Below are 27,084 nucleotides of genomic sequence, written 5' to 3' on the forward strand. Positions count from 1 at the left end.
GATGGGGCACTGCTGACTTCGACTCGGGACGTTGTGAACCGGTGGGCAGAGTACTTCGAAGACCTCCTCAACTCCACCAACACGTCTTCCTTGGAGGAAGCAGAGTCTGAGGACCCTGAGGTGGGCTCTCCTATCTCTGTGGTTGAAGTCACCGATGTGGTTAAAAAGCTCCTCGGTGGCAGGGCCCCAGGGGTGGATGAGATCCGCCCGGAGTTCCTCAAGGCTCTGGATGTTGTGGGGCTGTCCTGGTTGACACGCCTCTGCAACATCGCGTGGTCAACGGGGAGAGTGCCTCTGGATTGGCAGACCGGTGTGGTAGTCCCTCTTTTTAAAAAGGGGGACCGGAGGGTGTGTTCCAACTACAGAGGGATCACACTCCTCAGCCTCCCTGGTAAGGTCTATTCAGGGGTGCTGGAGAGGAGGGTCCGTCAGGAAGTCGAGCCTCAGATTGAGGAGGAGCAGTGTGGTTTTCGTCCCGGCCGTGGAACAGTGGACCAGCTCTACACCCTTAGCAGGGTCCTCGAGGGTATGTGGGAATTCGCCCAACCAGTCTACATGTGTTTTGTGGACTTGGAGAAGGCGTTTGACCGTGTCCCTCGGGGAGTTCTGTGGGGGGTGCTTCGTGGGTATGGGGTACCGAACCCCCTGATACGGGCTATTCGGTCACTATACCACCGATGTCAGAGTTTGGTTCGCATTGCCGGCAGTAAGTCGGAATCGTTTCCAGTGAGGGTAGGACTCCGCCAAGGCTGCCCTTTGTCGCCGATTCTGTTCATAATCTTTATGGACAGAATTTCTAGGCGCAGCCGAAGCGTTGAGGGCGTCCGTTTTGGTGGCCTCAGTATTGCATCCCTGCTTTTTGCAGATGATGTGGTGCTGTTGGCTCCTTCAAACGGGGCTCTCCAACTCTCACTGGAGCGTTTCGCAGCTGAGTGTGAAGCGGTTGGGATGAAAATCAGCACCTCCAAATCTGAAACCATGGTCCTCAGTCGGAAAAGGGTGGAGTGCCCCCTCCGGGTCGGGGGAGAGATCTTGCCCCAAGTGGAGGAGTTTAAGTATCTTGGGGTCTTGTTCACGAGTGAGGGCAGGAGGGAGCGAGAGATCGACAGGCGGATCGGTGCAGCGTCTGCTGTGATGCGGACGTTGTATCGGTCTGTCGTGGTGAAGAAGGAGCTGAGCCAAAGGGCGAAGCTCTCAATTTACCGGTCGATCTACGTTCCAACCCTCATCTATGGTCACGAGCTATGGGTCGTGACCGAAAGAACGAGATCCCGGATACAAGCGGCCGAAATGAGTTTTCTCCGCAGGGTGTCCGGGCTCTCCCTTAGAGATAAGGTGAGAAGCTCGGTCATCCGGGAGGGGCTCAGAGTCGAGCCGCTTCTCCTCCACATCGAGAGGAGCCAGATGAGGTGGCTTGGGCATCTGATTCGGATGCCTCCTGAACGCCTCCCTGGTGAGGTGTTCCGGGCATGTCCCACCGGGAGGAGACCCCGAGGAAGACCCAGGACACGCTGGAGTGACTATGTCACCCAGCTGGCCTGGGAACGCCTCGGGATCCCCCGGGGAGAGCTGGAAGAAGTAGCTAGGGAGAGGGAAGTCTGGGCTTCCCTGCTAAAGCTGTTGCCCCCGCGACCCGGCCCCGGATAAGCGGTAGAAGATGGATGGATGGATGGATGGATGGATGTTATGCAACTGAATATGATGAATGTCCATAAACAAACCAGTGATAAATGTTCCAAACATTTTTTATTGTTCATTATTTTAAAAAAAAAAAGGTCAGATGTGCAAGTGCGTCCATAACTGCGTATAACAAACATTTTTCTGAATGTATTTCAAAGCTAGACACTGATCAGACACACACAAAAAGCAGAATGATGGGATTACACCGCGAGAGCCTGCATTTAGGTATCCATTATTTATATATACATACACACGTCACACGTTATCAGCTGGTAGTATACAATGTATCTACAAATACATGATTGTTATTTTTGACTTTCCTGACAAGGAAATAACCTCTGTCCCTTTAACATTAAAGTATGCCACGCAGTAAAAGTTAATAACACTGATGTAAAAAGTCATTCCAAATACTCTCCAGAGCATAACATGGTTATGACCCGCGCGCTGCATTTGTACAGAAGAGCAGAAGGTGATAAAACGACACAAAAGACAGGCACTCTCTCGCTTCCTTTTCTTCTCCATTTTTAAACCATCACTGTGATGGACTGTAAATCTTTTCACGGCGGCCTTTCACACACATTTCCCTCCGCGAGGACACTTGGGAGTAAAATAAAACCCACATTGCTTGTCCTGTTGGTGAAACAAAACAAAAAAAAACATTCCCAGGCACAGTTCCAAAAGTTCCCCATTCCGTTGTAGTATTGCTTTTATGTCCTTTGCGTTTTTCATCCTCCCCCCTCCGTCTTTTACGAGTTGAGGTGCTCCACTTGGATACTGGAAGACGACACAGTTAGACAGAGGTCCTTGTGGGAGGGAATGTCCGACACGCCGACGGGTTTGTACTGGATGTCTCCTGCCGACACCGTCTTGTACTGGTGCAGGTCAAAGGGACAGGGCATGGCGTCCGGCTGGCCGTAGCCGCCTTGGCCGTGTCCGGCTCGGCTTGTCGCGCCTTCTGAGCCTTCCGCCTGGCCCCGAGCTCCGGACTGAGCGCGGGCCGCCTGGCTTTGGCTCTGCTGCGCCGCCACGGCGTCCGAAGCGTTCAACTGCTCTTGGCCGTGTTTCTCCATGTGTTTCACAAGATACGTCTCCTGGGGTGAGGGTAGAGGGGAGACAGTGGACATGTGACTATACGGTGTAAAGTAGCTGGCAGGCGTGTGGCACCACTGAGGCCACTGGGAATTCTCTTCACAAATGCATATTGGTCTTACTGAGGTGTACGTGCGGTTGCAGAGGCCGCACGAGTAGATCCGGGCATGCCTGACCGTGTGTTTGGACATGTGCACCTCCAGGCTGGCGGCGTCCACGTAGCCTTTGTTGCAGTTGGAGCACTTGTAAGGTTTGTCTTTGTTGTGCTGACGTCGATGGGACTTTATTAGGACCGGGGAGGTTGTTGGAGGGTGGGGTGGGGGAGGGTTAAGAACACAGTGAGACGTTTTGGAACATGTCTAAGGCTGGATTTGCACAGAATGATTCAAGTGACACATTCAGGAAAGAAAAAAAAAAAAAAACAGGGAATCTGATTTGTGCATGGGCGAGCCCCGTTGCCAATAGTGAAATCCACACACAGTAATTAACAAAAGATTATTAATCGTAGATAACACAAGATCGTGGCAAGAGTGTCATGTCTTCTCACTTTAACGTAAGAGTTCCTGAGCCTAATGAGTCCCCCGGAGAAAACCCGTTGATTCCACGGTAAACAATTCCGATTCTGCGGCTTGAAAGTTTGAAATTTTCCGCATTAAAAAAAACAAACAAACACAAAAAAACAAACAAAGTTAAAATGACCTGCTATAAAGCAAATTAATGTACTAATAAAGTAAGAATTCTTTTCGGAAATTATCTGCAAAACCAAAACACTGTGAAAGATTGTGTTTATAAAATCAACATCAGTATTCCCTGTCCCTTCAGGGAAGATTTATTTGACAATAGATTTTATTTTCATGACCTTTCACCCGACTCAGGGTTTGAGACAGAACAAGAGATATGAAGGCAAAGATTTTAAAAATGTAAACTAGCTATTGGACCAGGATATTGTAAACATACTGCATACAGTATGATAAGAAATGGTCGCATTTCAGCCACGCAGACTTTCCATTTATTACGCGCGGCAATGAGGCGACGTCATCTTTAGTCGACGTCTCCACGACGTGACATCATCATTAAATGTCGAGAAAGAAAAGCAACGCCTCGTTTCCCCATCATAATTCCGCCATCTCCCTCATGGCTCCTTTGTCCATATAAATTGAGAAAAAAAATCTAACTCGAGGCCCAGGGGCCAGATGTGGCCCGCCACATCCTTCTATGTGGCCCGCGATACTAAATCGACTTCCCCGATGCTCGTTAAAATCTGTACCAACGTTCCAAGTTGTCCTAGGCAATAAATAACATGGAGATATTGCAAGCATTTCTACAGCAACTTTAAGGGTTGAAAAATATATATTCTTGACGTCTGATGGCAAAACAAGTTATCCATCTATTTGTTGTGTACTTTATATGTAAAATTTTGAGAAAGTGACTCAACATTTATATGGAATGGCCCTCCGAGGAAAACTGTAACTGCAACAAAAATATATTTTGACACGCCTGGCTTACGATTTTAATTTATTCCATGACCACACCGTAGCACAAAACATCGTTCCACCATTAGAATGCGAGGAAATGTCATTAATCTGTTCTAGCTTCCCTCTTAAACAAACAATTATAAAAATAAATAAATAAAAAGAGAATTAACACACACAAAAATATATCAAGTAGGGCCCAACTGATATGGATTTTTGGGGTGGCTGGTGCCGATTCCAATATTTGTCAGTAACCTTCAACTGTAATGTAATTGCCAAGAAGCTCGGAGCCTCATTTTTTGAGCAATTAGCCCCACTGTTGCTTGTTGCAAAGTGTGCTGGGTGGAGTTTTGCTCACAAGTCAACCCAAAGAAAATGAATAAAAATCGGACAGAAGTCAAGGCACCGCGGTGCATTTATGTGTCAGGGCTTTGGCCTGAGAACAACCAGCGATGAGGTGAATTTTCCAGTGAATAATGAAGGAAAGCCCCTCGCCGCCCCTCACCTGTAAATTGGAGAGCTGCGTGAAGGATTTCTCACATCCAGCATGCGTACACTTGTACGGCCGATCTCCGGTATGAATCCTGATTTAAAAGCACAATTATTGAGTGAGTGCTCAGAGCCAAAGAGCACCCCCACCCCCACCCCATGCCAAACTCGAGCGTTTTTACCTGTTGTGCTGCTGTAGGTGACTGAGCTGCCTGAATGATTTCTGGCAATAGGAGCAGGTGTAGGGCTTCACGCCCGTGTGGATGCGGAGGTGCTGGGCCAGGTAGCTGGAGTTGGCGAAGGACTTGGTGCAATGGGGACACTTGTGAGGCTTCGACTCTGTGTGGTTGCTGACGGGGGAGACACCACAGCTATTTTTAGAGGTCAAATTCCACAACATGTGGTCTAAAATTGTCAGCACATTACCAAGTGATGAACACACATCAGCGAGGGGACGGGGCGGGGGATGTGTGTTTGGCGGTAACAAAAAGTGTCAGGACACTCGTTTTGGTGATGATGAAATGAGAGTCATGTTTATGGTTGCGGCAAATTTGTGTTCAGAAACTTTGCTGCTTCGGCATTTCAAAATATTTTCCTGCATGCCGTGGTCGATTCTGAAAAATAAAAGGCACTTTTAATAGATTTTTACTGGAGATGAAATCCAATTTTGTACAAAGATTCAATATTAAACAAAAAAAATTTGGGGGGAAAAATTGCATTTCCTTAAAGAGTTGCCTTCCCTCTAACCCCCCCCCCCCCCCGAATACACCCTTCCCTCAAATTGACACCTAGTAAGAAAGTGTAATTACATCCATTCATAGACATTATTGTTGCCAATGTCTTGTGGCAACTATAAAAGTTCCAATTCCTGGCAGATTTTTATTGTTAGCGGCAGGGCTCGGTCCCAATTTCTTTAGAAAAATGGAGGAACGCTGAAGTGAAGACAACCTCGCATTATGTGGAACATAACCAGCAGACTGTGACATGTGGCCACTGCACATCGTCGCGTTCTTATTTTTAAGATTAAGATATCCTTTATTTGTCCTGCAATGGAGAAATTACAATTTGAGTTTAACTCCAGCTTCACTTGATGCAAATTACAACAGACCATTCTTACTGTTTCATATTATGGACAAAAAGAATAAAGCGGCCATCGCCCCAAAGCCACAATTTAAGGTACGGTAATCATAATTCAAATCTGTGCTGACAACAAATACAGAAGCAACGAGAATGGCAAACATGCACACAGCGAAGCAGCAAAGTTATTGAAATTGGAATTTGACTCACATGCGAATGGGGCAGTGTGTGGGGGGGGGGGGGCTTCGTGTGTGTGTACACAGCTTCACAAAGCACATGTCAAGAATGCGCACGCATGATTGGGCTTGTGCAAACACCGACTGTGTGCAAACGCTTGCTGGAAACGGGAGGATGAACGAGCAGCTCCAAAAATCAAAAATAAAATAAAGAGCAGGGCAGCACATGGTTATTTCACACAGACAACGAATATTAATGGCGGGACATTATTCAACAAAAACATTAATGGTTTAAAAGGGGAAAGTAATTGTGCAGCGGAAAGCGCAGACAGAACAGAGAGGCAAGAGCATGCGGACAGGCAGAGGCAAAAATGAGAGGGCACGTACATGGAAAAAGGAGAGCAAAGTGTTGACAATGACATCCGTTAGGTGATTAAAGAGCAATTGGAGATTGCTGTGACCAATTGGCAGTTTGGAGCAGCAATGGCCATGTGACGACACTTTCTTTACGAAAGGTAAGGAAAAAGTAAGGGGAGGGCGGGAGCGGTTAATGAAACGATTTACGTGTTCGGATCATTTGAGGTTGGCGGCAAATCCAACGTCTAATTATACAAAGGAAAGTGTGAGGGATTGTGAGCAGCAATCAAACGTGAACTTCCCCGGCAACCTTGTCGTGCTGTTCGTTTTCAAGCCACCAATTAAATTCTTATTTTGGCAAAATGAACATTTGTTTGACGCAGAAGGAAGGCGTTTATAAGTGGATGACAACAGCCGTTTAATTGGGATGGGCCATTATTTGAGGAAAAGTGTCAAGCAAGATATATAAAAAAAAAAAAATTAAAGTGTATTGCACTTTGTATTTCTGTTTTTCACGAAGTAGTCGTACTTTAGATCCCCAATTTAGAGAAACCCGAGGCTGTGCTCCGAATCATTCATTCATTCATTCCCTACTCACTTATGCAAGTTTTTTTTTTAAACATTTGGTTCTACACTAACTACAGCACATTTGTATATTAAAGTATTGTACCATATGTTTTCGAGTACAGCTCAGTGGAATTGAATTTTGACGTAACTACAGTCCACTGCCATCTAATTTTGAAGAGCGGCTTGTTTTGCAACTTTCAAGTGTAGTGTTTTTTTGTCGCCACGTATGAACCCTCTCGGCCTCCGCGAACGTCTTTCTGCTGGTGTCCCGAATCAGGACTGAAGACCGTGAGGCTGCGTTGACGTTTTCACGCTGCTAAAAGTACGGGACGGTGCTCCAGCCTCAAGTCTGCAAATGTTCAAATCCAGCCGGAGAGCGTACGAAAACATAGTAGCTGCGCTCCAGGGTTTTCATTTCAAGTTTATGGAATTATTTGATCGGTGTTCTGGTAATTTTAATGGAGCTGCAAAGCGCACCGAACTGCCTGGCGCATGAACTGCGCTCTACAAATAAACTACACCCCCACCCTTCCCTGAGTTTTTTTGCCTCACTCAAATTATCCTCAAAATGAGGGTAGTTTGAGCATGGTTTTTTTTCTCCCTCTCTCCCCCCCCCCCCTGTGGTTTCTTTCTGACCTTCGGATTGAGTGAACGCTGGCGCGTTTTGGCTGCCGCTGCTCAACCCGTATTGTTTTGTGTTTTTTGTTATTGTAGTGTCCTTGGGTGTCTTGAAAGGCGCTTATAAATAAAATGTATTATTATTATTACATTTTAACCGAATCGCATTTTAAGTCCCTTTTTCTTTTTTTTGGAGTGTTAAAATACACTCACGTCGCACGAGGCCCAATTCAGATTTGTTGCTTGTTGATTTGTCCTCGTTCACATAACAAGAACACGGGCGACTTCCAATGAACTACAAAATGGCAAACTCCCGGCAAAAAGCGAAGAGGGCGCGATTCCGAACCCGGCCCGATTGGCCGCCTCTCTTGAAAAAAGATGTCTGGGGAGCTTTTGGAGGGAGGGTCTCCGCCATGCAAGCCGACATTCAAATGGCCCGGTGATATGCGCGATATGCATACCACGGTACAGAGGGGGGGGGAGCAAGCGTGGACTTAGGTGAGGGGCTCGAAGGCGGGCGGAGGGCACGAGAGGGGTGTCTGCAGTACCGTGAGTGCTGCTGTAAGTGACTGAGCTGCCTGAATGATTTCTGGCAGTAGGAGCAGGTGTAAGGCTTGGCCCCGCTGTGGATGCGGATGTGCTGCGCCAGGTAGCTGGAGTTGGCGAACGACTTGGCGCAGTGCGGACACTTGTGAGGTTTGGCCTCTGTGTGCGACTTGGAGTGGATCTGCATGTCAGACTTACTGAAGAAGGTCGCCGCGCACATCCGGCACCTACAGGCGGGAGAGACACAGAAATGGGTGGGGAAGGGGGAGGGGGCAGGGTAGGGTCATCGGGGGGCAAGACAAACGACGAGACAGCGAAGCAAAGGAAAGGGCAGGATGGTGAAGCACAGACACGAATCGAGGGGTGATCAAATGAGACACAGGGAAAGATGTCGAGGGAGATATCAGTGAAAGCACAAGAGGTGAAAAGGGCACGTCCGTACTGTAAAAAGTCAATGCGCATGCATCAGGTAGAGGGCGGGCAGACTATGCGGCACAAATGGCAGAGTTTTCCATGGACTTGTGTGCGTCAAACACAAGAAGTGAAGCGAAGCGGGCGCGTTGGCTGCGGTCCGACATGCGAGCAAAGTGACGCCTCCAGCGGCTCGACTGAAGGCGCGCTTGCATCCCGCGAGTCAAGCGAAGAACGGCGGGATGCGCGCGGGAGCCGCGTACCTGTAGGTTTTCGTGCTGTCCTTCAGCCCGGGCTCGTCGTCCTCATTGGACACGTCATACGGATCCCGCGTGTGATGATGCAAAGAGGTCACCTGCCCGGAAAACAAATACATAAATAGAGCGCATCATAACCGCTGCCGACAGGCTTGACTTTGAAAAGTTGTGATCTCGTGAGGTTTTGTAAGAGACGTCTTTTTAGATGATTCGCATTATCAGTTGAGCATTTAGGTTGCATTTGAATGTGAGCATATACAATACAATACGTGTAGCGCTTTCACCACGGCTGCAGCTGCAACAAAGCAGTTAACGCAAAGTAAAATAATAAACACAACACTTAACAGGAAAACACGGACAGTCGTGCAATCTTAACCGCTCTTCCCTCATATGCTTTGATGTTTGACGCGTATGTCCATATGTAATATTCACCACCACCGGCGAAAAAAAAAAAATTATATTTTCAGAGATGTTCGAGATATTAGGCCTTTTTTTATTTGAGAGTGACCTTTTGTACCGCAGCACTATACTTTTAGTTAGTGGGGGGCATGGGAACCCCCCCCCCCCCCCCAAAGTCACATTACCGGTACTCGAAAAGTTGCACTTTTTTTCCTCCTAAAATGACGGCATTGCATTTTGGAATCCTCATAGTGTTATTTCTTTCTATTCCTTGTGCCCCTTTTGTACTGTCGTGTAAGTCGAAAAAGAGGAAAATAGCAGGGGGAATTTTTAATGACAAAAAGTGACACAAAAACGATTACAGCAGAAATGTCCGGATTTCTTTGCACGAGTACGACTTGTCGTTGATTTTTTGTTGTTTTATGGCATTAGAGTCGGTCTCTCACCTGTCCGCCAGCGCTGAGCTGAGCCAGTATGACGGTTTCGTTGCCCGCTCCCACCATGCTCTTCTTCTTGCGGCCTCGCTTGGACGGCGCTGGCATCACCACGACGTGGGGCGTACCGTCTTCTTTTTTGTCTTTGGAAGATTGGAACAAAAATTGTATTTTTAAAGGTCAAACTCTCAAAAACCTGACATGCTTAAATAAGAAAATAAATCGCAGGGCACACAGAGACGAACAATCATCCACGCTCACACACCTCGGGACAATTTAGAGCGTTCAATCAGCCTGCCGTGCAATGTTTTTGGAATGCGGGAGGAAACCAGAGTACCCGGAGAAAACCCACGCAGGTCTGAGCTCAACTTTGCTGTTGGCCAAAGTCACTGAGAAGCACCGCTTGAGCGCTAAACACATTTTGTGGTGCGTTTTACCTTGAGAATGAACGGCGGAGACAATCATGGTGGTCGGGTGCGTGGACACAAAGGACTGCGAGGACGTGGGAGACACCAAGGTTCCTTGGGGAGTCGTGATGACCAGTCCCGCTGCACAACACGCGCGCAAAAAGACAAGAAAAAAAAACAACAACAACAACAACATTGCTCACTGTGGACGGAGACGCTTTGAATGAAAAAGGTCAGAAAGTGAGAAGTAGCAATAAAAATGGAAAGCGCTCATTTTGCTCATGTGGAAGTCTCTTGCGTTCACTTAATGCAGAGGCCTTTCATGGCTCCTACGGTAAGATATGACAGCTATAATGTTGTTTTGGCTGTTGCCAATTCAGAGTCGAAATCAAAGTGTGTGTGGGGGGGGGGGGGGGGGGGGGTCAGCGGGGAAAAGCGACTCACCTGCCGTCATGATGCCCGTGGAGGGGACGGGGAGCACGGTGATGTTCTGGCTGCTGTGCGGCGGGTGCAGGTGGGAGGTGCCGGGGGGGTGCCCGCCGCCATCTGTCTTGCCTCCCGGCGTGGGGATGGTGAGCAGCGTCGTTTGGTAGTGCGACGCCGAGGAAGGCGGGAAGGAGGCGCTCTTTTCCTGCTGTTCTTTCACTTTGTTCAGGAAGACGGCATTCTCCAGCTGCGCGCAAGGCGTCACACAACAACGTTACGGCCATTCTTAGGTCAGGTTACGCATGAAAGACAACCGGGCTGTTTTTGAACCCATTTTGCGCCTTCCCGACCAATAACCACAAACGGCCGACGACTATGACTCCAGTATGTTCACACCGCAGAACAATTACAATTTTTTTTTTTTTGCCCATATGCGACATGGATTGGACCTTTTCAAATTCGATCTGAGCGTCTTTCGTATGCGGGTTTAAGTCGGGTATGTAATTCAGCCACGCAGACGCTTCATTCATTGAGTGCCGTCACGTCATCTTTAGTCGAGCAGTCTAATTTCCCCAAAATATTTCTACCTCCTCCCACCTCACTACTCTGGTGATATAAGAGGATAAAATGAGCCAACATGCGGGATCATATTTACATGCGTAAAAAAATGTGTGGGGTCTGTCACACACAGCTAAAAAAAAAAAAAAAAAAAAACCCAAAAAGCTTTTGAAGATTTGGAAAAAAAAAATCATTATTTGAGGCCAGGCCTTAACATGTCATCTATGTGCTTGGTTTGGTTACATGAATGCCAAGTGTAAGGTCAAGCAAAACAGACTTGGGAAAGTTGCGGGTAAAATTGTGCGAAAAGCTCCAAAGCCTCCGGGCCACATTTACACTTGCAGAAAGTGCGGAGACTCCTGGCAGACAGGTCTCGTTCTCTGTCCTGTCAGTTTGCGCTTCTGAAGTCTGTTGGGGGGGTGCTACAGAGCTTCTCCGACCCCCCCAAAAATAAAAAAAATAAATAAAATCCTTTGAACAACTGCCATCACAATGCTGAAATGGAACACACCCAGCATGGCAAAACACCTCGATAGCATCCTGAGTCGTCTCTCTCTCCCTCCCGATAAAAGTATAGAGATTATTATCCAAATTATTTTTAGTCAAATATTCAAGAGTTGTTGAATTTGGCCAGCTATTTTTTACATTGCTATTACTGCTAAGGGTTTTGTCATTTGAATATACCATCTAGCAGACAAACACAGTGATATTTGAGAAGCGAAAAGAAGTCCCTAGGATTTGCTCCTACTTTCCTCAACCAAAGTAGGTAGGTGCATCGAGTTGGGCGCTCCAACAGAAAAATTACACTTGACCACTTCTTTACAAAACACCTCCGGTTTGGTCCGGTTTAAATGGTTTCTGAGCTTGGGCATAAGTCAAATGAATGTGTCCTACCTGTCCAGGCACAGTGGGGATGGGAGACCAGAAATAGGATGAGTTAAAATGAGAATCTTCCATTATTCCTGCAGGTAAAACAACAACGATTTCGTCAGGTTGAAATGTCCAAATTGTGACATATCACACTGGAGAAATAATGATGCGTTGTGACAAAAATGGTGGATGATTTGTATTATTGAGACACATCTACTGTGACATAAACAAGATTTCATGGTACCATTATACAGTGTGTGCCAAAAGTCACTTGACACTTCATTTAGTCTGTTTGGTTTCAGGTATCACTCTGACATAGGTCAGGCCATCAGCATTTGAAAGGTTTTGTAAGCTACCTTGCCCGGGGCTCACCAAATGACAAAGGTTTTCTGTCCCTGACTGCAGTTCACTACCAGTTTGAGAACCTCAATTTCCCTCACACTGCTCCGACACCCAATATGATTCGTTTAAAGGCTGCAAGAGCAAAAGTAGGATGCTCAAAAACCTCAAGTTAGTATGCGTAATGCTTTATCACTCTCCAATGGATCGGCGGTATGGAGCCTTTAGTTACTGCGGAGTTCTTGTGTAGAGCTCCAGTTCCACTTCCCCTAGCTTTACTTACACATATCAGTGTTCAAACTACCATAGTCCCAAACCTTCTATTGTGCTTTACATGTTGAGAATTGCATTTAAAAATGCACATTGTAATAAATATGTATATCCAACTGAGATGTCATACCCTATAATTTAGTAGGGCCAAAATATTTTTGTTATATACAGTACATCAATCCATTCCTCTTTGCTGTGGCTCAGCATTCAAACAGCTTTTATTATATTGCACATCTGAGTCAGAGCATTTTCAGAAAACTGGTAAGGAATTATTTATCTTGCCTGGCCGGGAATTCCCGCCCCGAAACCGCTGATCTAAATATCGGCCCTGCAACGCTATTGTCATTTGTCACCCAGTGGACAACAGTGAGGCTTCTGTACAACACACCAAAAGATAAAAGGCACAAGAGTCACAAAAGGGTTAAGGAACAAAAAAAAAAAAGGAGGAAGTATGGCACACAATTTTAAGACAGTAAAAGTCCAGTTAAAAACAAAGCACAATTCAACGTTTATCATCAGCCTATGAAACTATTTTTGTTTTGATCGTTTTAAAAGCCCAATTGTGCGTCGTTTATCAATGACACACTGAGCATGAAATATTTTAACTCGTGCGGTATACCGAATAGCCACAGTCAGTAATGTCAAACCAGTCAAATGTTCAGAATGGAGATTATTTTTAGCCTATTAGCAACGTGTGGCCTAAAGTGTCCGTAACTGTAAGTACTTTTACATTGAACTACGTTAGCTTTAAAAGGCTATTCGGTCAAAATTCCAATAATATTCTTGAAATGACAACAGTATATTAAGGACCATACACAAAAGTAGCGTTTAAATTGAGGTTATCTAATCAGGCCCGACGTGTTCGGGTTAGCATGTTAGCAACGAGCAATAGCGCGGGTGTCAACGTGCGAGCAACAAATAAAGAGCAAAAAATAAAAGAAACGGTGATTTAAAAAAAAAAGAGGAAAAAAACAAGCGCGTCCACACGTACGCGCGGGCGCACATACACACACTTCCTCCTGCCGAGTCATGCAAATGTAGCAAGCAATCGCACAACATGATCAAGAGCAGCTCTTTACCCGATTGCACCGTCCAATCGGTCTCCCGCCCCCACCCTGAAGATCGTTCGTCCGCCTCAATTCGGACACAATTCCCACATGTGTGTGTTTTTAAAAAAAAACCATGAAGTTCCTTTTTTTTTTTTCTTCCTCGGATGGTGGCCGCCTCGGATGGCGCTTCACTTCCTCCGGATGAGCTCGTCAGACAAAAGGAGGTGAACACGATTACGTCACGTCCTGCAATAGCACCGCTTTTTTAATGAAAATAAATAGATACAATTGCAAATAATTTAAAGATTCTTTCATATTCACCTTGTGGCACTCATTGATTTTTTTAAAATTTATAAAATGTACATTTTTGACACTTATCGCGTTACTATTTCGGCTTTGGAACCAGTAGTGTTGCCTTCAGGTACTGTTGTAGAAACAACTACTCGTTACGGAAAAACGTCTTTTTTTTATTATTGTTTAAGTACATAAATAATTCTACATTTAACCTGAATCCATATCCTTAATGTATTTTTCTATCTATACATCTAAACTTGAAAGAGTACGACGCTATTTTTGTCATTTCTTTCATGTAATAATTAAAAAAATTAATGTGTGCAATTTTGTTTTAGAACATGGACAGGGACAGAAGGTGAATCGACTTTGTAGACCAAGGGTGGGCAAATATTTGTGCTTATGAGCCACATTATTTTTTAAAGACGGGTCATTTGTAGATGAAAAATACGTATTAACACAAAGTGTATGTTTAATCAGTTTATTGATTACTTTAAAAATAGTTTGTCAACAATAAAAGAATTGTATTTTGGTAATCGTACATAATGAATGTATGCATAAGCAATAAAGAAATTAAAATATTGCTTTCTTTTATTATACATATACAATTTTATTTAAAATTTGGCATGAGATTCTGGATTGTTTTAGTGTTTAGTGTTTTATGTTAATAATTTATTGTTTTCACCGTCTTTGTTTTTACATGTTTGACTTTTACTTTATGAACAAATCTTTGTGTGCCGCTCAAGTTGTTTTTAATGTGTTATATCAATATAATTTAGTTGAGTAAAATGAACATATAAACCAATTATGAAATAAATTAAATTAAAAAAAGGAATATGCATATTTTGTACGCATTTTACAAGGGGAAGGGGTAAACGAACGCAACAAACTATAAAAGGCCTCTTAATGAAACGTAAATATGCGCGGTATGTCAGATTAAAGAATGGAGCGGGCGATAGGTGGCCTCCACGTCTTTCCAAAACTGTCCACGTGGTGTCGCTGTGGGAGCAGATCGACACGTCTTCCGCATCAACATCCGGCGACACGTTTGCCCAGTCTTCATTCCCAGATCGCCATTCAAATCAGCTTAGCGCCGTTTTAATGATAAACCTACGCGTTTTCTCCCTTTCCCCCCCTTAACGATAGCTTCCACTTTGAGAGTTCGTGTGCTAGTCATACAAGCAGAGGGGATTTGAGGGCCAAATGGGGGAGGTGAGGAAACTGCAGAAGAAGTTGAGGCAGATTGAGAATCTGGAAATAAAAATCGATCTCAACCCCGAGGAAAGATTCAAGGTATACGAAGACGCTTGTTGTTCATTTTCTGGTTGCGTCGAGGACATCATGTTAACAAGCTTTAACAAAACACATCAATGTACGAAATAGCGATTCTGTTTCAAATAATGACGACGGGTGCAAATATTCACGGTGCATCACTTTTTCCACGTTACGTTCAAGGCTTGTTTTCAAATTTGGCTTCATTTATTTGACCATTTATTGTACTCAGAACGTTATTTTATTCATTCATTCATCTTCCGAACAGCTTTATCCTCACTAGGGTCGCGGGGGGTGCTGGAGCCTATCCCAGCTGTCTCCGGGCAGTAGGCGGGGGACACCTTGAATTGGTTGCCAGCCAATCGCAGGGCACACAGAGACGAACAACCATCCACGCTCACACTCACACCTAGGGACAATTTAGAGTATATGCGGACAATGGATTGTGTTCGAAAACATGACTGCAAAAAATGTCAGGAAACGCAAACAAGAACAGCTGAACTTTATTTGGGGATCATCATCATCAGCACTTTCAATGGTGTCCAGTCTATGATGACTCGCATTTTTAAAAGTTTAAATGTGAACACCGCCACACCCACCGTGCAGTTGTTTATTTTTACTTCCTCTCCCATTAACGATTTATGGTAGAAAAGGTTTTTGAATTGTTTATCTCGAGCTCATTTTTTTCTATACCACAAAAACCTGGCATTTGAACAGAAGTGTGTTGAATTTTTAAATCCATTGTATATGTATCGAACATGAAACCCTGTAATGTTGTGAGCTTTCCTGGCTGTTCCTAATTGGAAGTCAGAAGATAAAGCGATTGTGTTGTGGGCTGTTACAGGGTCATCGATCTGCGTTCACCCGACACTTTAGTGCCGCTTGTTTATTTGCAACATTTCAAAATGGGTAGCTTTCAAAGACGCCACACTGCATGTTGTGTTATTTCAAATCATACTTAATGAGGACTCTGCACCGGGCATTGGTATAGAGTAAAAATCCCAGTGTACAAAGCACAACTTCTCATCTTTGCTGTTGAAACTACTGCGATGTCAAAACTTTTAATGAATCAACCATTTTTAAACAATTGCTAGTCTTTCAAACATTCACAATTTTAAATGAGGTACAGAATAATTACCGGTAAGCTTATATACTTACAGCCCGTGACCCTTGCGAGGGTTAACAGATTAGAAAGTGGATGAATGGACATGCATAATCATTTAAATGTATTAATATGACACTCATGTTTTTACTACGTACAAAATACGTACTGTACAGCAGCGAGACAATGGATACAAAACGTCTCCACACGCCTGATCAAATCTTCTTTTTCCTTTGGTGACAGAGCAAAATGACACAACTATTGTGACTGAAAAACCTTGTACAACTCAAGGGAAAAGGAAAACCATCAGAAAAGATGTGTCGACGTGCGCACTGTATAGACTTGCTGTACGATGTGGGCAAACTAATGACATCATTCAAGAATGCTGAAAAATTAAATAGAAATGAAGCTCTTCTCTGAACACAAACCAGAGTCGGCTGACCCTTTTCTTTTTTTCTCTCTCTTCATTCTCCTGTGAGTAATAGACAGAGTGCTCCTCAAACTCGGCAAAGAGACACTTAATGCAAAGTCACTTGCCTTAATTCAGACACTATAAAACTCAAGACAGCCAGACGGGCGCGGCTTCGCTTGTTGATGCGATATTAAAAGCAAGCCGCGCGAAATGGATCGACTGCGCCGACTAACAACCTGTGGACGCGTCGGCTTGCTTTACAGCCAATTTCTCGCCGTCTCCTTCTCAGATCTCCAGGAAGGAGGAGCTGCGGTGCAGATTGGCGGAGCTTCAGCTGCAACTCTGTGGCCCGCAACAAGCCCCCGGGAGCCCGGAGGCCGACATGAAAAGAGCAGCGTAAGCGAGAGGCGGGAAGGGCCAGATGGAGAGAAGCGTCATTAGTCCAAACATTGACGTGGAAGCATTTGATCTTTTTGTGTGCCTGTGTGTGTGTGTTTACAAACACAGTGGAGGTCAAACACTGCCTTTAAGAACTCAAGTGAACTTTCTCCTGCTCAATATGGGCTGCGTTCGGTACTATGAACCCCCCCGAGGCGGATAAATGAAATCATGTTTGGTTATTAACATCCAAGTGAACAAAACACACAGATGGCGTTCATTTTGATCAGCGGGAGACACAACAGGTAGGCTTGCTCAGCGCAACATAGCGTCCTAGAGCTCAGTGTTTCCCAACCTTTACGGAGCCGCCGCAAGTTTTCCATGAGGCCAGTAGTCCACAAATCTTTCAGACCAAGTGCCACCTAAAAAAATCAAATAAAATACTGAGTGATCTAATTATTACACTTAAATAAACACTATTTAATCAGTGATCTGAATTTTACTCCGCTAAATATCAGACTCTGCATTGGCCTCGAGGATATTAAATGTTAATACATTATACAGTGAAGCCCTGCACAATCTCAATTTTTGGGGGGAGGAGCTTGTAGGAGGATCAGCCAGTTGGTAGAAAAAAAATCTCACATATTCACCATTTTTGTGCTTGGGCAAAGTAATGCTTTTTTTTTTTTTTTCCCAATAGCAAGAACATGTACATTTGAGGCCTCACTGATCACAAGGATTGATGGATCATGTCATCACGTCTCGCAATTGATTAAAAAAAAAAATCGCAAATATGGGTCAAGGCAAAGGAGGACATTTGAGTCTTGACCTGACAAGACCCCCACGGTGCCTCTTCTCTCCTTCATGCTTATACATTCAGCCCTCCTTTTCTTGCGCACTGGCACAGGGAGGACGCCCCCGAGGTCCTTCCATCACAAGCGCCCCCGGCCTCCAAGATCTTGAGGGGTCTGGAGGAAGGCGGGCCAGCGCCGCCTGCCACGCGGAGAGCGACAGGAGCCGTCGGGGGGACGGCTCGCTGCCACCAAAGGCCGCAGAATGTCATGGCGGTGTCACGTCCAGGAGGGGACGCGGATGGAAGGCAACTGGCAGGAGAAGGTGGGCTGAATCGAACACGAGCCAACAATACAATGACCATCAAAAAACAGACTGGGAGTGAGCTGTATATATTTCTTTTCTCCCCTCCACCCCCTCTAAAGCAGGGGTGTCAAACTCATTTTTGTAGCGGGCCATATTGCGGTTACGGTTTCCCCGAGCGGGCCATTATGACTGCGATTTTTGTGAAACCGTATAAATGTTTGATCACCTCCACATGTTACAGTGGACAACAAATTGGTGGATAACCAGTTTTGAAATCAGAAGTCAAGAATAATGGTTAGTTCAGCCATTGTTTACGTTCATGTAATAAGTACGGAATGAGATCATGTTTGCAATATCTCGATGTAATGAAGAATTACATGTGACAATCTTAAATTTTGGCAAGCATCATGGAAAAGTTGACATGCTGGATTTGCTCTCCCGGGCCACAGAAAATGATATGGCGGGCCAGATCTGGGCCCCGGGCCTTGAGTTTGACACCTAACTCACATGTGACAGTTGGGAATAATTTTGAGAATTTATGAAAATAACGTTACATCGAAGAGACAGTAGAATTAGGTTCCTAGTGCTGCGATAATGTTTAGTCGGGCCCAGTGGATATTTTATTTTGAGGCTGACGATTCCGATATTCGGCAGATTACAGAACATATGAATTTTGAAGATATGAATTTTGGGAGAACATTTGACTCTGAGAATATTTTGTCCTTGAGAATTTGAACCGATTTTGGACGATTAATCTCTCTTACGCAAAATGATTTTTTAGGGGGGGGGGGGTGTTTGACCGTCACCTTTGCTGGTGTTTGAAGATCTTAAAAGAGCTAATAAGAAAGCCCCCCTCCCCCCCAAAAAACCCTGCAGTCGGCACGAGGAACAAAATTCAGGCTAAATGTGTTCCTATTCATTCAGATTCCGAGCTGACATCCCTGAAAACATGTTGGCAGAAGGCAAAGTTCCGCTTGAGGCTGTTGGAGGGTCACAATGACATCATCACCTGCGTGCTCGCCGTTGACAACCTGGTGATTTCTGGCAGGTAAAAATGCTTACATAAATCATTTGAATAGCGTCGTGAGTGTGTGAGCGAATTTGAGCGTCTCATGCATTATTCAACGTTTGTGTGTGTGTGATCTTTATGACTTTGCATTACCCCGACTGTAACATTTCATGGTCTCTCTTTGCGCCCGCTGCTTTATGTTCCACCCGTTCCGATCGCTCGCCTCAGATCTCGTTGCGTTTTATCGGAACTCTTGACTCCCGCGCTCGCTTCATCTCTCTCTCTCCCCCCCCGCAACCTTCAAGCCGCGATACGACCGTCAAGGTGTGGCACGTTCCCACGGCAACGGAGCACAAGAACCTGGGGGGTCACACCGGCGGGGTTACCAGCCTGTCTGCCCCTCCCGCTGAGTACTGCAAAAAGCTGGGTGAGGACACAGCCTTCCCTTCCTGCTATTTGCTGATTTTTTTTTTAAGCCGTCGTTGCCTTTTTACAGAATCCGGTGAAAGCGCGTTAATTTGCAGTTTGGCAGCTTCACGCGTTTTGGGAGGCGAATCGTCATTCTTCACTCAAGCTAGGGGTGTGCAGCTCGACAACAAAAGACGATTCGATACGTATCGCGATTCGGTTTGGGATGGTGGGGTTCAATTTAAGAGGATACGATGCAATGAGGTTCGTCTTGTCATTTTACCGACAAGAACTTGTCAGGACGTGTAAATGTGGCATTTCCTTTCAAGACATCTCTCTCCAATAAAAGACCACTCGATACATGGCTGCCTTCGGTTTGATTCGATGAGCTCCACATCTGTCGAATCAAAACTGACTTTTCCATTCAGATTGTTTTTTGGTACACCCCAAGCTGAAATGTAATTTTATTTAATGAGCGTGTTGAAGAAAGAAAAAAGAAAAAGAGCAACCTTATTGCTTTGCAGCCATCTAGTCATATCTTGATTCCTGGCACAAACTACGTCAACGTGAGTGGAGGAGCTCCACTTAGACAAACGTTGTGCTTTGCCAGAATCCGATGGCATCATGATGCCAAGAACTGTCGAAATTAGTTGGGGAGCTTCTTTTGGACAAACGTAGTGCATTGCCGCCATCGTGTGACATCTTGCTGCCAAGCAACTACGTTGAATTGAGTCGCGAAGTTTCATTTACACTAAAGTGCCGCCGTTCTTATGGCATCTTGGTGCCAAGGAACAATATTAAGGTTAATTGAGGAGGTTCGTTTAGAAAAAGTGCTGCTTTGCTGCCATATTTTCACATCTAAAGGTCAATTAAAAACCTTTTTCAGGCGAAAGCCAATTACTGGCATTTTCACACCGTTTTTCATCTAACGCAAGTGCGTCTGTAACTCGTCTCCCACGATAGATGAGGGTTCACTGTATACACACACGCACACACGTCGAAGTACGGTACATGTCGACGGATGTGTGCAGCGTTTTAATTATTGAAGCGCTTCATCACATCAAGTCCAGAGAGAAATGAGACTCTTGTGTCTGTCTGACTGAGTGAGTGAGAACACTTGAACTCATGCACTCGATACGTCTCGTCTATTACCTCGTCCCAACAGAAGCATAAATAAAGCACTTATTTACTGTTATGTAATCCCCTCTTGACCCCCCCCCCACCCCCCCCCCGCAGCCTGGTCGCTGTCATTGCCAGACGACGAGAGGTTCATTTTGAGCGGCTCGGCGGACTGCAACGTCAAGATCTGGGCCCTGAGCATCGGTAAGCCGAAGACGGTTCAAGATGGGCTTTCATCGACACTGACGTCGTTGGGCCACAAACTGCGGTTGTTTTGTGCGACATATCTCGTGGAAACAAAGCACTCGGATTAAAATCCCGTTTATGGAATCTAAATTAAGCAGCCAAATTCGCCCGTTTTTGTCCATCTCAAGTACACATATGACTGCAATACGAATTGGTTCCTTGGAGCTGAAGTCAAAGGGCGGCCATCTTACGGTGCCATCGGGACGGACGGCTTCAGTTATATATTTTTTTCCCCTCGCTGAAAACAGAGCAGTGGGCGTTTTATACCAGGATCCCTGCATGGAGTCACGAGAGCCTCGCAAAGAACAAACGTCACTGTTTGCATCGACCATTCAGAGTATATTGTCTCAGTATGATGAATCGTGACTTACAGGGTTAGGCTTACATTTTGCAGCGAATTTTGTCCTGAGGGGTTTTGCTTTCATTTCATTGTGGATGGTGCTGACAAAGCAATGTAGACGAATCGTTGCATAGCACTCGGAGATAAACCTTGTAAGAGAAAATTTATAATCCCATTCTTACCGATGAAAAAACATATGAAGAGCTTCTCCCAGACTTCTTGGTACAAGCGTACACCACGCACTGTGGGGTTTTCACCGTACGGACAGAAAATAACATGAAAACGCTGCCGAGAGAATCCATGTATTCACGTTAGGAACGCTTAGCGAGTGACAATGCAAAATGGCCGCCGGCGGCTTCCGGCAAGTAGCAAAATGTCCACCCCCTGAGCCTGATAAAAATTCACATTAAACAACTGCAATATTACGGCAATCAGAAGGCCGTATTTAGACGAGCGGGGCCGTGTACAACACATTCTAAAGAGCATTTTTCATCCGAAAGGCAAAAACAAAGGACAGTAAAGAAGAGGAGGATTTAGCCGCAATTGAACATCAATGAAATCTTTTGTCTGCTTATTTCACACACACACACACACACACGCACACAATTCTCCAAATGTACTGCTTGGCGCAAATGTTGTTCAAAATTGCCTTTGTGTGATGCTAGCAACCTTTTATGTTTGTTTGAGCAGTGGTCTGCGGGCTGGCAATTAAGCCCGTAACACCCCTTTCCTTTCCTCCCACGCAGGCCAGTGTGTGAAGTCCATCTACACGTTCAACGCTGTGACAGCGCTCAGCTTTGTGCCCGAGGGCGACGGCTACATCGTAACTGGATCAGGTGTGTGTGTGTGTGCGTGTGTGTAACCAAAGACACGTCAATCAAAGTCCACCGTAGACAAAGGAATGTGCTATCAAGCAGCGTAGAGAGCATGAAGATGAATGCGCCGGTTACGTGTGAGCGGCTAGCGCACACATTGGCGCCCAATTTAGGCCAGGCGGAGGAGCCCAGGTGCGTCGGCCGTGACTGGCGTTAATGGCCGCCGCGCGCCTGTCGCCGAGCGTTAACCTCGCACTCTGTCACACCCCCGCTCCGCAGACGGGGGCAAGGTTCAAGCCTGGAGCTGGCGCACTTTGGATAACTGCCAATCAATCAACGCACACCAGGAAGCGGTCACCTCCATTCGGGTAAGTGGGCTCTATCGCCATGGCGACAGACAGAGAACTACTCAAAAGACTTGATGGAAAGGCAAGTCTGATATTTGACAAAAAGAAGGAGGTGGGCAAGATAATACAAGAGATGGGCGTGCCCTGATATCAGCTATCGCTCGATAGCGGCCTTATTTCAATGCAATGGTGACCGGCAACAGCGGCCGATCCCGAGGCGCCCTCTTGTGACCAATTTACCCTCAGGAACTAAACGAAAAGAGGGGAAAAAGCTTCTGTTGGACAATGCTCTGTCTATTCTTTGCTATTTGTTTGTTCAAATGTATTTTGGGAATAGAGTGACATGACATTGATTGCATATCCCCCATTTGGTGACTATATTTGGACCCGTTTTGTCTGAGTGAAGCTAGAACCACAACGTCACCTCGCGCGCCGGTTTCTCGTGGCTGCCATTTTCCAAAGAGTTTGGCTCCATCCTTTCCCAGGAGGATTTTGTGAAAGAAACTCCTGTATGGCGATCCACCTTCCTCACTGGGTTATTTTTAAGCTGCTTGCGGATGTGAAAGACATGAAAACAAATGTTCCTCCCTCTGTAGTAGCGCGCGAGGACACATTTTCAAGAAACGTGTCTGTAGAAAAGCCTTTGGAAAAATCCAGCCGCCGCGTCTGATCGGAGCCCGTTTATTGCTTCCAAATGGGCTTTTGTTAACGTGTAAGCCGGCCAAATGTACAGCAAAAGCCTTTTCTTTTTTTTAATGATTATTGAAATGCCGAGCTGTTTTGGTTCAATTTGCAATCATCCTCGCAGTACGCCCGAGGCATTCGAGCCGTCATTGTCCATCTCTCCGAGCGTACCGCCGCCCCCTTTATTTCTAAACCGCTGCCCCTTGAAAGCACAAGCGCGCCGGCGAGTACGGTACACACGCGTCACCATGACAACCGCGCGCTCTCCGCAGTGCCAGGGTCCGCTGGTGTTCAGCGGCTCGTCCGACGGAGGGGTGTCCGTGTGGGAGAACCGCTGCCGCGAGCGAGACCCCCTGAGACTGCTGCACGGCTGGAGCGGTCAGGTGACAGGTTGCGCGGGGGGGCGGCTGGCCCTCAGTCCCCGCGGGGAGAGAGTGCTGCTCGCGTATGGGCGGCCCTGGATCAACATCCTGCACTGGATCACGGGTGAGTGGTGCTTTCAAGTCATCGTGTCGCGTGAAGAACAAATCAAGCGGCCAGGACGACCGGAGGCCGCGGCCGGCGGAAGAAGCCTTGAGATTTCACATTTCACCTCGCATCTGTGCACCGACCGCAGGAACGGTTTCCAGACTGACCAATCACAGCAGCGTCACCGGGGTGACCGACTGCGTGCACCAGACAGCCGGCCTCCTCATTGGCTCCTGCTACGACGTGGCCAATGGCGAGAGCTCGCTCAACTGTGAGTGCTTCAACTCGAAAGGCGCACGTCCGAACAGGACAACGCTTATTTTCAAATGTATCATGATTATGAGAACTACTTTATTTTTTTTGGGGGGGGGGGTCCCTTCAAACTCCAAAGGTGTGAATTACAGGCAGAACATTTGATTGAGCGCTTTGGCATTTGTTGAACTTGACAACGGGGAGCGATTTTCATGAGAAAAGTGAGATTCGGTCGTCGTTCAATCGGCAAACGATTCTTATTTTGGAAAAAGTTCCTCTCCGTTCCTTGGTCTCTCCCTGCAGTGTTCTCCCTGCCTCGGTGTCGCTACCTGGCCTCTCTGACCTGGCCCCGAGCCCCCAGAATGCTTTGCTTCGCCGCGTGGACCACGGGGAGCGGCGACCACCGCTGGGTCAGCGGCGGGCGCGACCTCGTGGTGTGGGAGCAGCTCCCTGCCTCCGGAAAGCAAAGGTACGCCGCCGTCTCTCAAAGAAAAAAAAAAAAAAAAGCGGGGGAGTTTGCATTTGGTTCAGACCGGTCAATGATATTCCCTAATTTGCATATTCATTTTTTTCTCCCCTTGCATTGCTAATTGCATTTGTTTAATGGGACGTTTTAATTGCTTACGCACATCTGAGGGTCTCTGGAGTGTCAGCCCACCCATCAAGTGTGAAATTAAACTACTTTTTTTTTTTGTGAGCTCCCTGTCAGAAAATGTTCGGGTCTAATTTAAATAACGCACCCCAACGCCGAGTTTCTTCACCCATGACTTGACAGGTGCATGGGTGAAGATCCAACACTTTCTTTGCCCTGAACGGCGAGTAATTGGCGCCCTCCCTAAAATGCTTCTTCATTGCCAATGTTTATATTTCAAAATGTTAACTCCTCTACAAACAGCGGATGAACCACTTTCCTGCTATTAGGAACCTCATGACATCACACGCTGACAACACACTCGTGACAGTAAATAAAGCGAAAACAAAACAAAAAGGACAACAAAATGAAGCCTTCTTCCCCATATTCCTACGCCACTGCACAAACGAGTTCATCGCGCGCCGTTCGAAAGTGCCTCTGTCGGGACCGTCTTGAAACGAAGACCCGCTGTTTGGACTTGACCTAAATGTCAACACGCAAAAGCAACTGAAAAAGACGACTTCCAAGTTCCGAAGTCAGTCAGTGAACTTCAATTGTATTAAAACAGGACAATGGGGAAACTAAATCCACAACAAACAAAGTCCTGAAAACGACAAGAATCCAAAGTAACAAACAAAAGCGCGCGGCAGGAAGACACAAACACAAACCGACTGAAGCAGTGACAGCAACAATGACCCGCCACTGAGTGGTCTGGCCGGGTGTCCTTTTAACAGAGAGACCAACGGGTGTGCCGCTCTAGCAGGAGCCCAACAGAGCCACTTGTTGGTCCCACACAGATCAACCTGAACAGAAACCAACTCTGAATGAGAACAATAAAAGATCTAGAGCGCAACGGCTCTGATCATGAGCTGCGTAAGCAGACTGCTGAGCGCTAACAAACGTCCGGCGACGCAGGTCACGAGACACCGCAGGTCAAAGATGACCTGCTTTATTTTATTTGAGTGAAAGTGAGACAGATGGGATGATGAGGGTGCAGTGTGCATGAACACAAAAAAAAAATATTTTACTAACATGCACAGAGACGTACAAATGTTTGTTAGGGTTTTTTTTTCCTCTCCACCCCTCGCGATCGGCTGGCGAACAGTCCGCGATCGCGATCGTCGAGCTGCCCGTCGACGGCGATCGACGTAATGGGCACGCCTGTTCAAGATCTTAATGAGGTTAACCGCTGTAGAAAATGTTGAAACACCCCCCCCCCCCCCCCAAAGGCCTAATATGTGACTTTTAACACACCAGGGGCGACATTACGGTTAGGAGAGACGTCCGGTTAGAATTGCCGCTGGAGTCCGAGGGGGACACGGAAGATGACGAGGAGTCAGACGGTAAAAGCCGCGCGCTTCTCTCGCCTTCATTTTAGATAATGCGCGTCGTGACAATTGCCTGCGGCCTCCTTGTTAAACTTAGAACGCCTTGATGATGACGACGACGACGACGCGGGAGGAGACGAGGACGAGGACGACGCGGGGTCCGCTGGCTCGTGGTTACGTTGCGTCCTCCAGTGAGGAGCCACGATGGGGAGGAGAGACCGGGGGCCTCAGGCTGGATTGACGTTGGGTGCTTCAAGTGACACAATCCACTTTTTTCGCCATATGAGTCAAGGGAGCATAAAGGGAGGGGGGAGGGGGGGTGTAATGCTATCATATCTATTCCGAAGGTGGATACGCATTGGATATCTGCCCCCATACATGGAGAATTATCTTGTCTGAAGCTCAGCATATCAACCCTAATAAATGCCGCTATGCACCATGAAGCAAAAGTAGAACTTCAGTGAGAAAACATTCAAGGCTCCAACGCAAAAGATGTTTCAAACATTATAAGAAAAACCAACTAACATCCCATTCAATAACTAACTTTATTGAATGGGATGAACAAATACAAAACGAGAACACTTGCAAGGAGCTGCTGTCGGCCAAAACCCCCGCCCGGAGCCTCGCGCGCAGAGTAGCCAGCCAGCCTGACTCCAGTTCATGATGTCAATCACTAAGCCACGCCCCTTAAAGGACCACCTTCGACGCAAAGACTGCAGCATGTACAATATTTTTTTCTTGTCTTTTTTTGGGGGGGGGAGTGGTGGGGGACAGTACAGTGCAATTTTTCTTGATTAAAAACTCACTGACAAAAAAATATTTTGGCAAAGCAACCCCGCGTCGCGCGTGTTCGTCTGCGATTGTTTCCTCTGTAAATATTAGTTTCAATAAAGCCGTCAGACACAAATTTGCATCTCGTCCGACCTTTTTTTTCAATTTATTTGCCAAAACGTCGACCTGACCCGGGCGGGCTCCTTCGCAATAACCGGTTTATCCCGCCGCTGAGCCGCTGTGACCTATGTAAATGAACGTGAATTCAATTATTCTCCACCTTCTCCCCCGCTTTGTTTTCTCTCTCGAAAGCGTCCTGCAGTTGTGATAATTTAAGTGTTTTTTTTATTTATTGCCTCCGCCCCCCCCTTCTGCTGCCTATGAAATGATCTTATAAACGTCGCTTTCTGTATCATTTGTTTGCCACGTCAAATTTTGTTGCTTTTAATTTGAAGTCATGGGGAAAAAAAAACACACACCCATAATTAGCATTTAAATCTCTCTCTGGCAGTCTCTCTCCCTCCATCGCTCGCTCTGCCTCTCTAGCGGACTTCACGTCTCGGTCGCTAAGGCAACCAATGCTTCCCCCCCCCCCTCTCCATCCCTACCCCCTTTGCGCTCT

The 27,084-nt window shown here is 46.2% G+C and overlaps 2 protein-coding genes across 6 annotated transcripts; one reads left to right on the forward strand and one right to left on the reverse strand.

Moving 5' to 3' along the window:
- Nucleotides 1–1,727: 1,727 nt before the first annotated feature.
- znf384b (zinc finger protein 384 b) lies at nucleotides 1,728–13,695 on the reverse strand. Of its 5 annotated transcripts, none has more exons than XM_086113789.1 (11): nucleotides 13,522–13,695; nucleotides 12,725–12,817; nucleotides 11,858–11,925; nucleotides 10,424–10,652; nucleotides 10,010–10,120; nucleotides 9,585–9,715; nucleotides 8,746–8,837; nucleotides 8,074–8,298; nucleotides 4,913–5,080; nucleotides 4,747–4,825; nucleotides 1,728–3,050 (listed from the first exon to the last, which is right to left on the reverse strand). In XM_086113789.1, the coding sequence occupies exons 2-11, from the start codon at nucleotides 12,786–12,788 to the stop codon at nucleotides 2,427–2,429; spliced, it is 1,791 nt and encodes a 596-aa protein (XP_085969915.1). In that variant the 5' UTR covers nucleotides 12,789–12,817; nucleotides 13,522–13,695; the 3' UTR covers nucleotides 1,728–2,426. The 5 variants fall into 5 exon arrangements, with proteins under 5 accessions (XP_085969915.1, XP_085969917.1, XP_085969916.1 ...); XM_086113791.1 differs by lacking the exon at nucleotides 13,522–13,695 and having other exon boundaries at nucleotides 1,728–2,771; nucleotides 2,892–3,050; nucleotides 12,725–13,482; XM_086113790.1 differs by lacking the exon at nucleotides 12,725–12,817.
- A 1,128-nt stretch (nucleotides 13,696–14,823) lies between these two features.
- On the forward strand, nucleotides 14,824–26,598 carry LOC147204243 (telomerase protein component 1). Its single transcript, XM_086113686.1, has 13 exons — nucleotides 14,824–15,075; nucleotides 16,858–16,964; nucleotides 17,854–18,062; nucleotides 18,969–19,092; nucleotides 19,359–19,480; nucleotides 20,698–20,784; nucleotides 21,913–22,002; nucleotides 22,261–22,349; nucleotides 23,285–23,498; nucleotides 23,629–23,751; nucleotides 24,036–24,201; nucleotides 25,621–25,706; nucleotides 25,789–26,598. The coding sequence occupies exons 1-13, from the start codon at nucleotides 14,986–14,988 to the stop codon at nucleotides 25,884–25,886; spliced, it is 1,605 nt and encodes a 534-aa protein (XP_085969812.1). The 5' UTR covers nucleotides 14,824–14,985; the 3' UTR covers nucleotides 25,887–26,598.
- Nucleotides 26,599–27,084: the final 486 nt, after the last annotated feature.

This window comes from Hippocampus guttulatus, chromosome 6 (genome assembly GCF_054856545.1).
Source record: "Hippocampus guttulatus isolate MCC_2025c chromosome 6, RoL_Hgut_1.0, whole genome shotgun sequence".
Lineage (NCBI taxonomy): Eukaryota > Metazoa > Chordata > Actinopteri > Syngnathiformes > Syngnathidae > Hippocampus > Hippocampus guttulatus.

What these genes read in the sequence shown, in the direction of transcription:
- znf384b (XM_086113789.1), bottom strand. Translation starts at nt 12,788, where the DNA reads ATGACAATAGCGTTGCAGGGCCGATATTTAGATCAGCGGTTTCGGGGC. An exon ending in GGGCGGGAATTCCCGGCCAG is followed by an intron (nt 11,926 to 12,724) that starts GCAAGATAAATA and finishes TTTTACCTGCAG; the next exon opens with GAATAATGGAAGATTCTCAT. An exon ending in TCCCCACTGTGCCTGGACAG is followed by an intron (nt 10,653 to 11,857) that starts GTAGGACACATT and finishes CCTTGCGCGCAG; the next exon opens with CTGGAGAATGCCGTCTTCCT.
- LOC147204243 (XM_086113686.1), top strand. Translation starts at nt 14,986, where the DNA reads ATGGGGGAGGTGAGGAAACTGCAGAAGAAGTTGAGGCAGATTGAGAAT. An exon ending in GATCTGGGCCCTGAGCATCG is followed by an intron (nt 20,785 to 21,912) that starts GTAAGCCGAAGA and finishes CCTCCCACGCAG; the next exon opens with GCCAGTGTGTGAAGTCCATC. An exon ending in CTACATCGTAACTGGATCAG is followed by an intron (nt 22,003 to 22,260) that starts GTGTGTGTGTGT and finishes CCCGCTCCGCAG; the next exon opens with ACGGGGGCAAGGTTCAAGCC.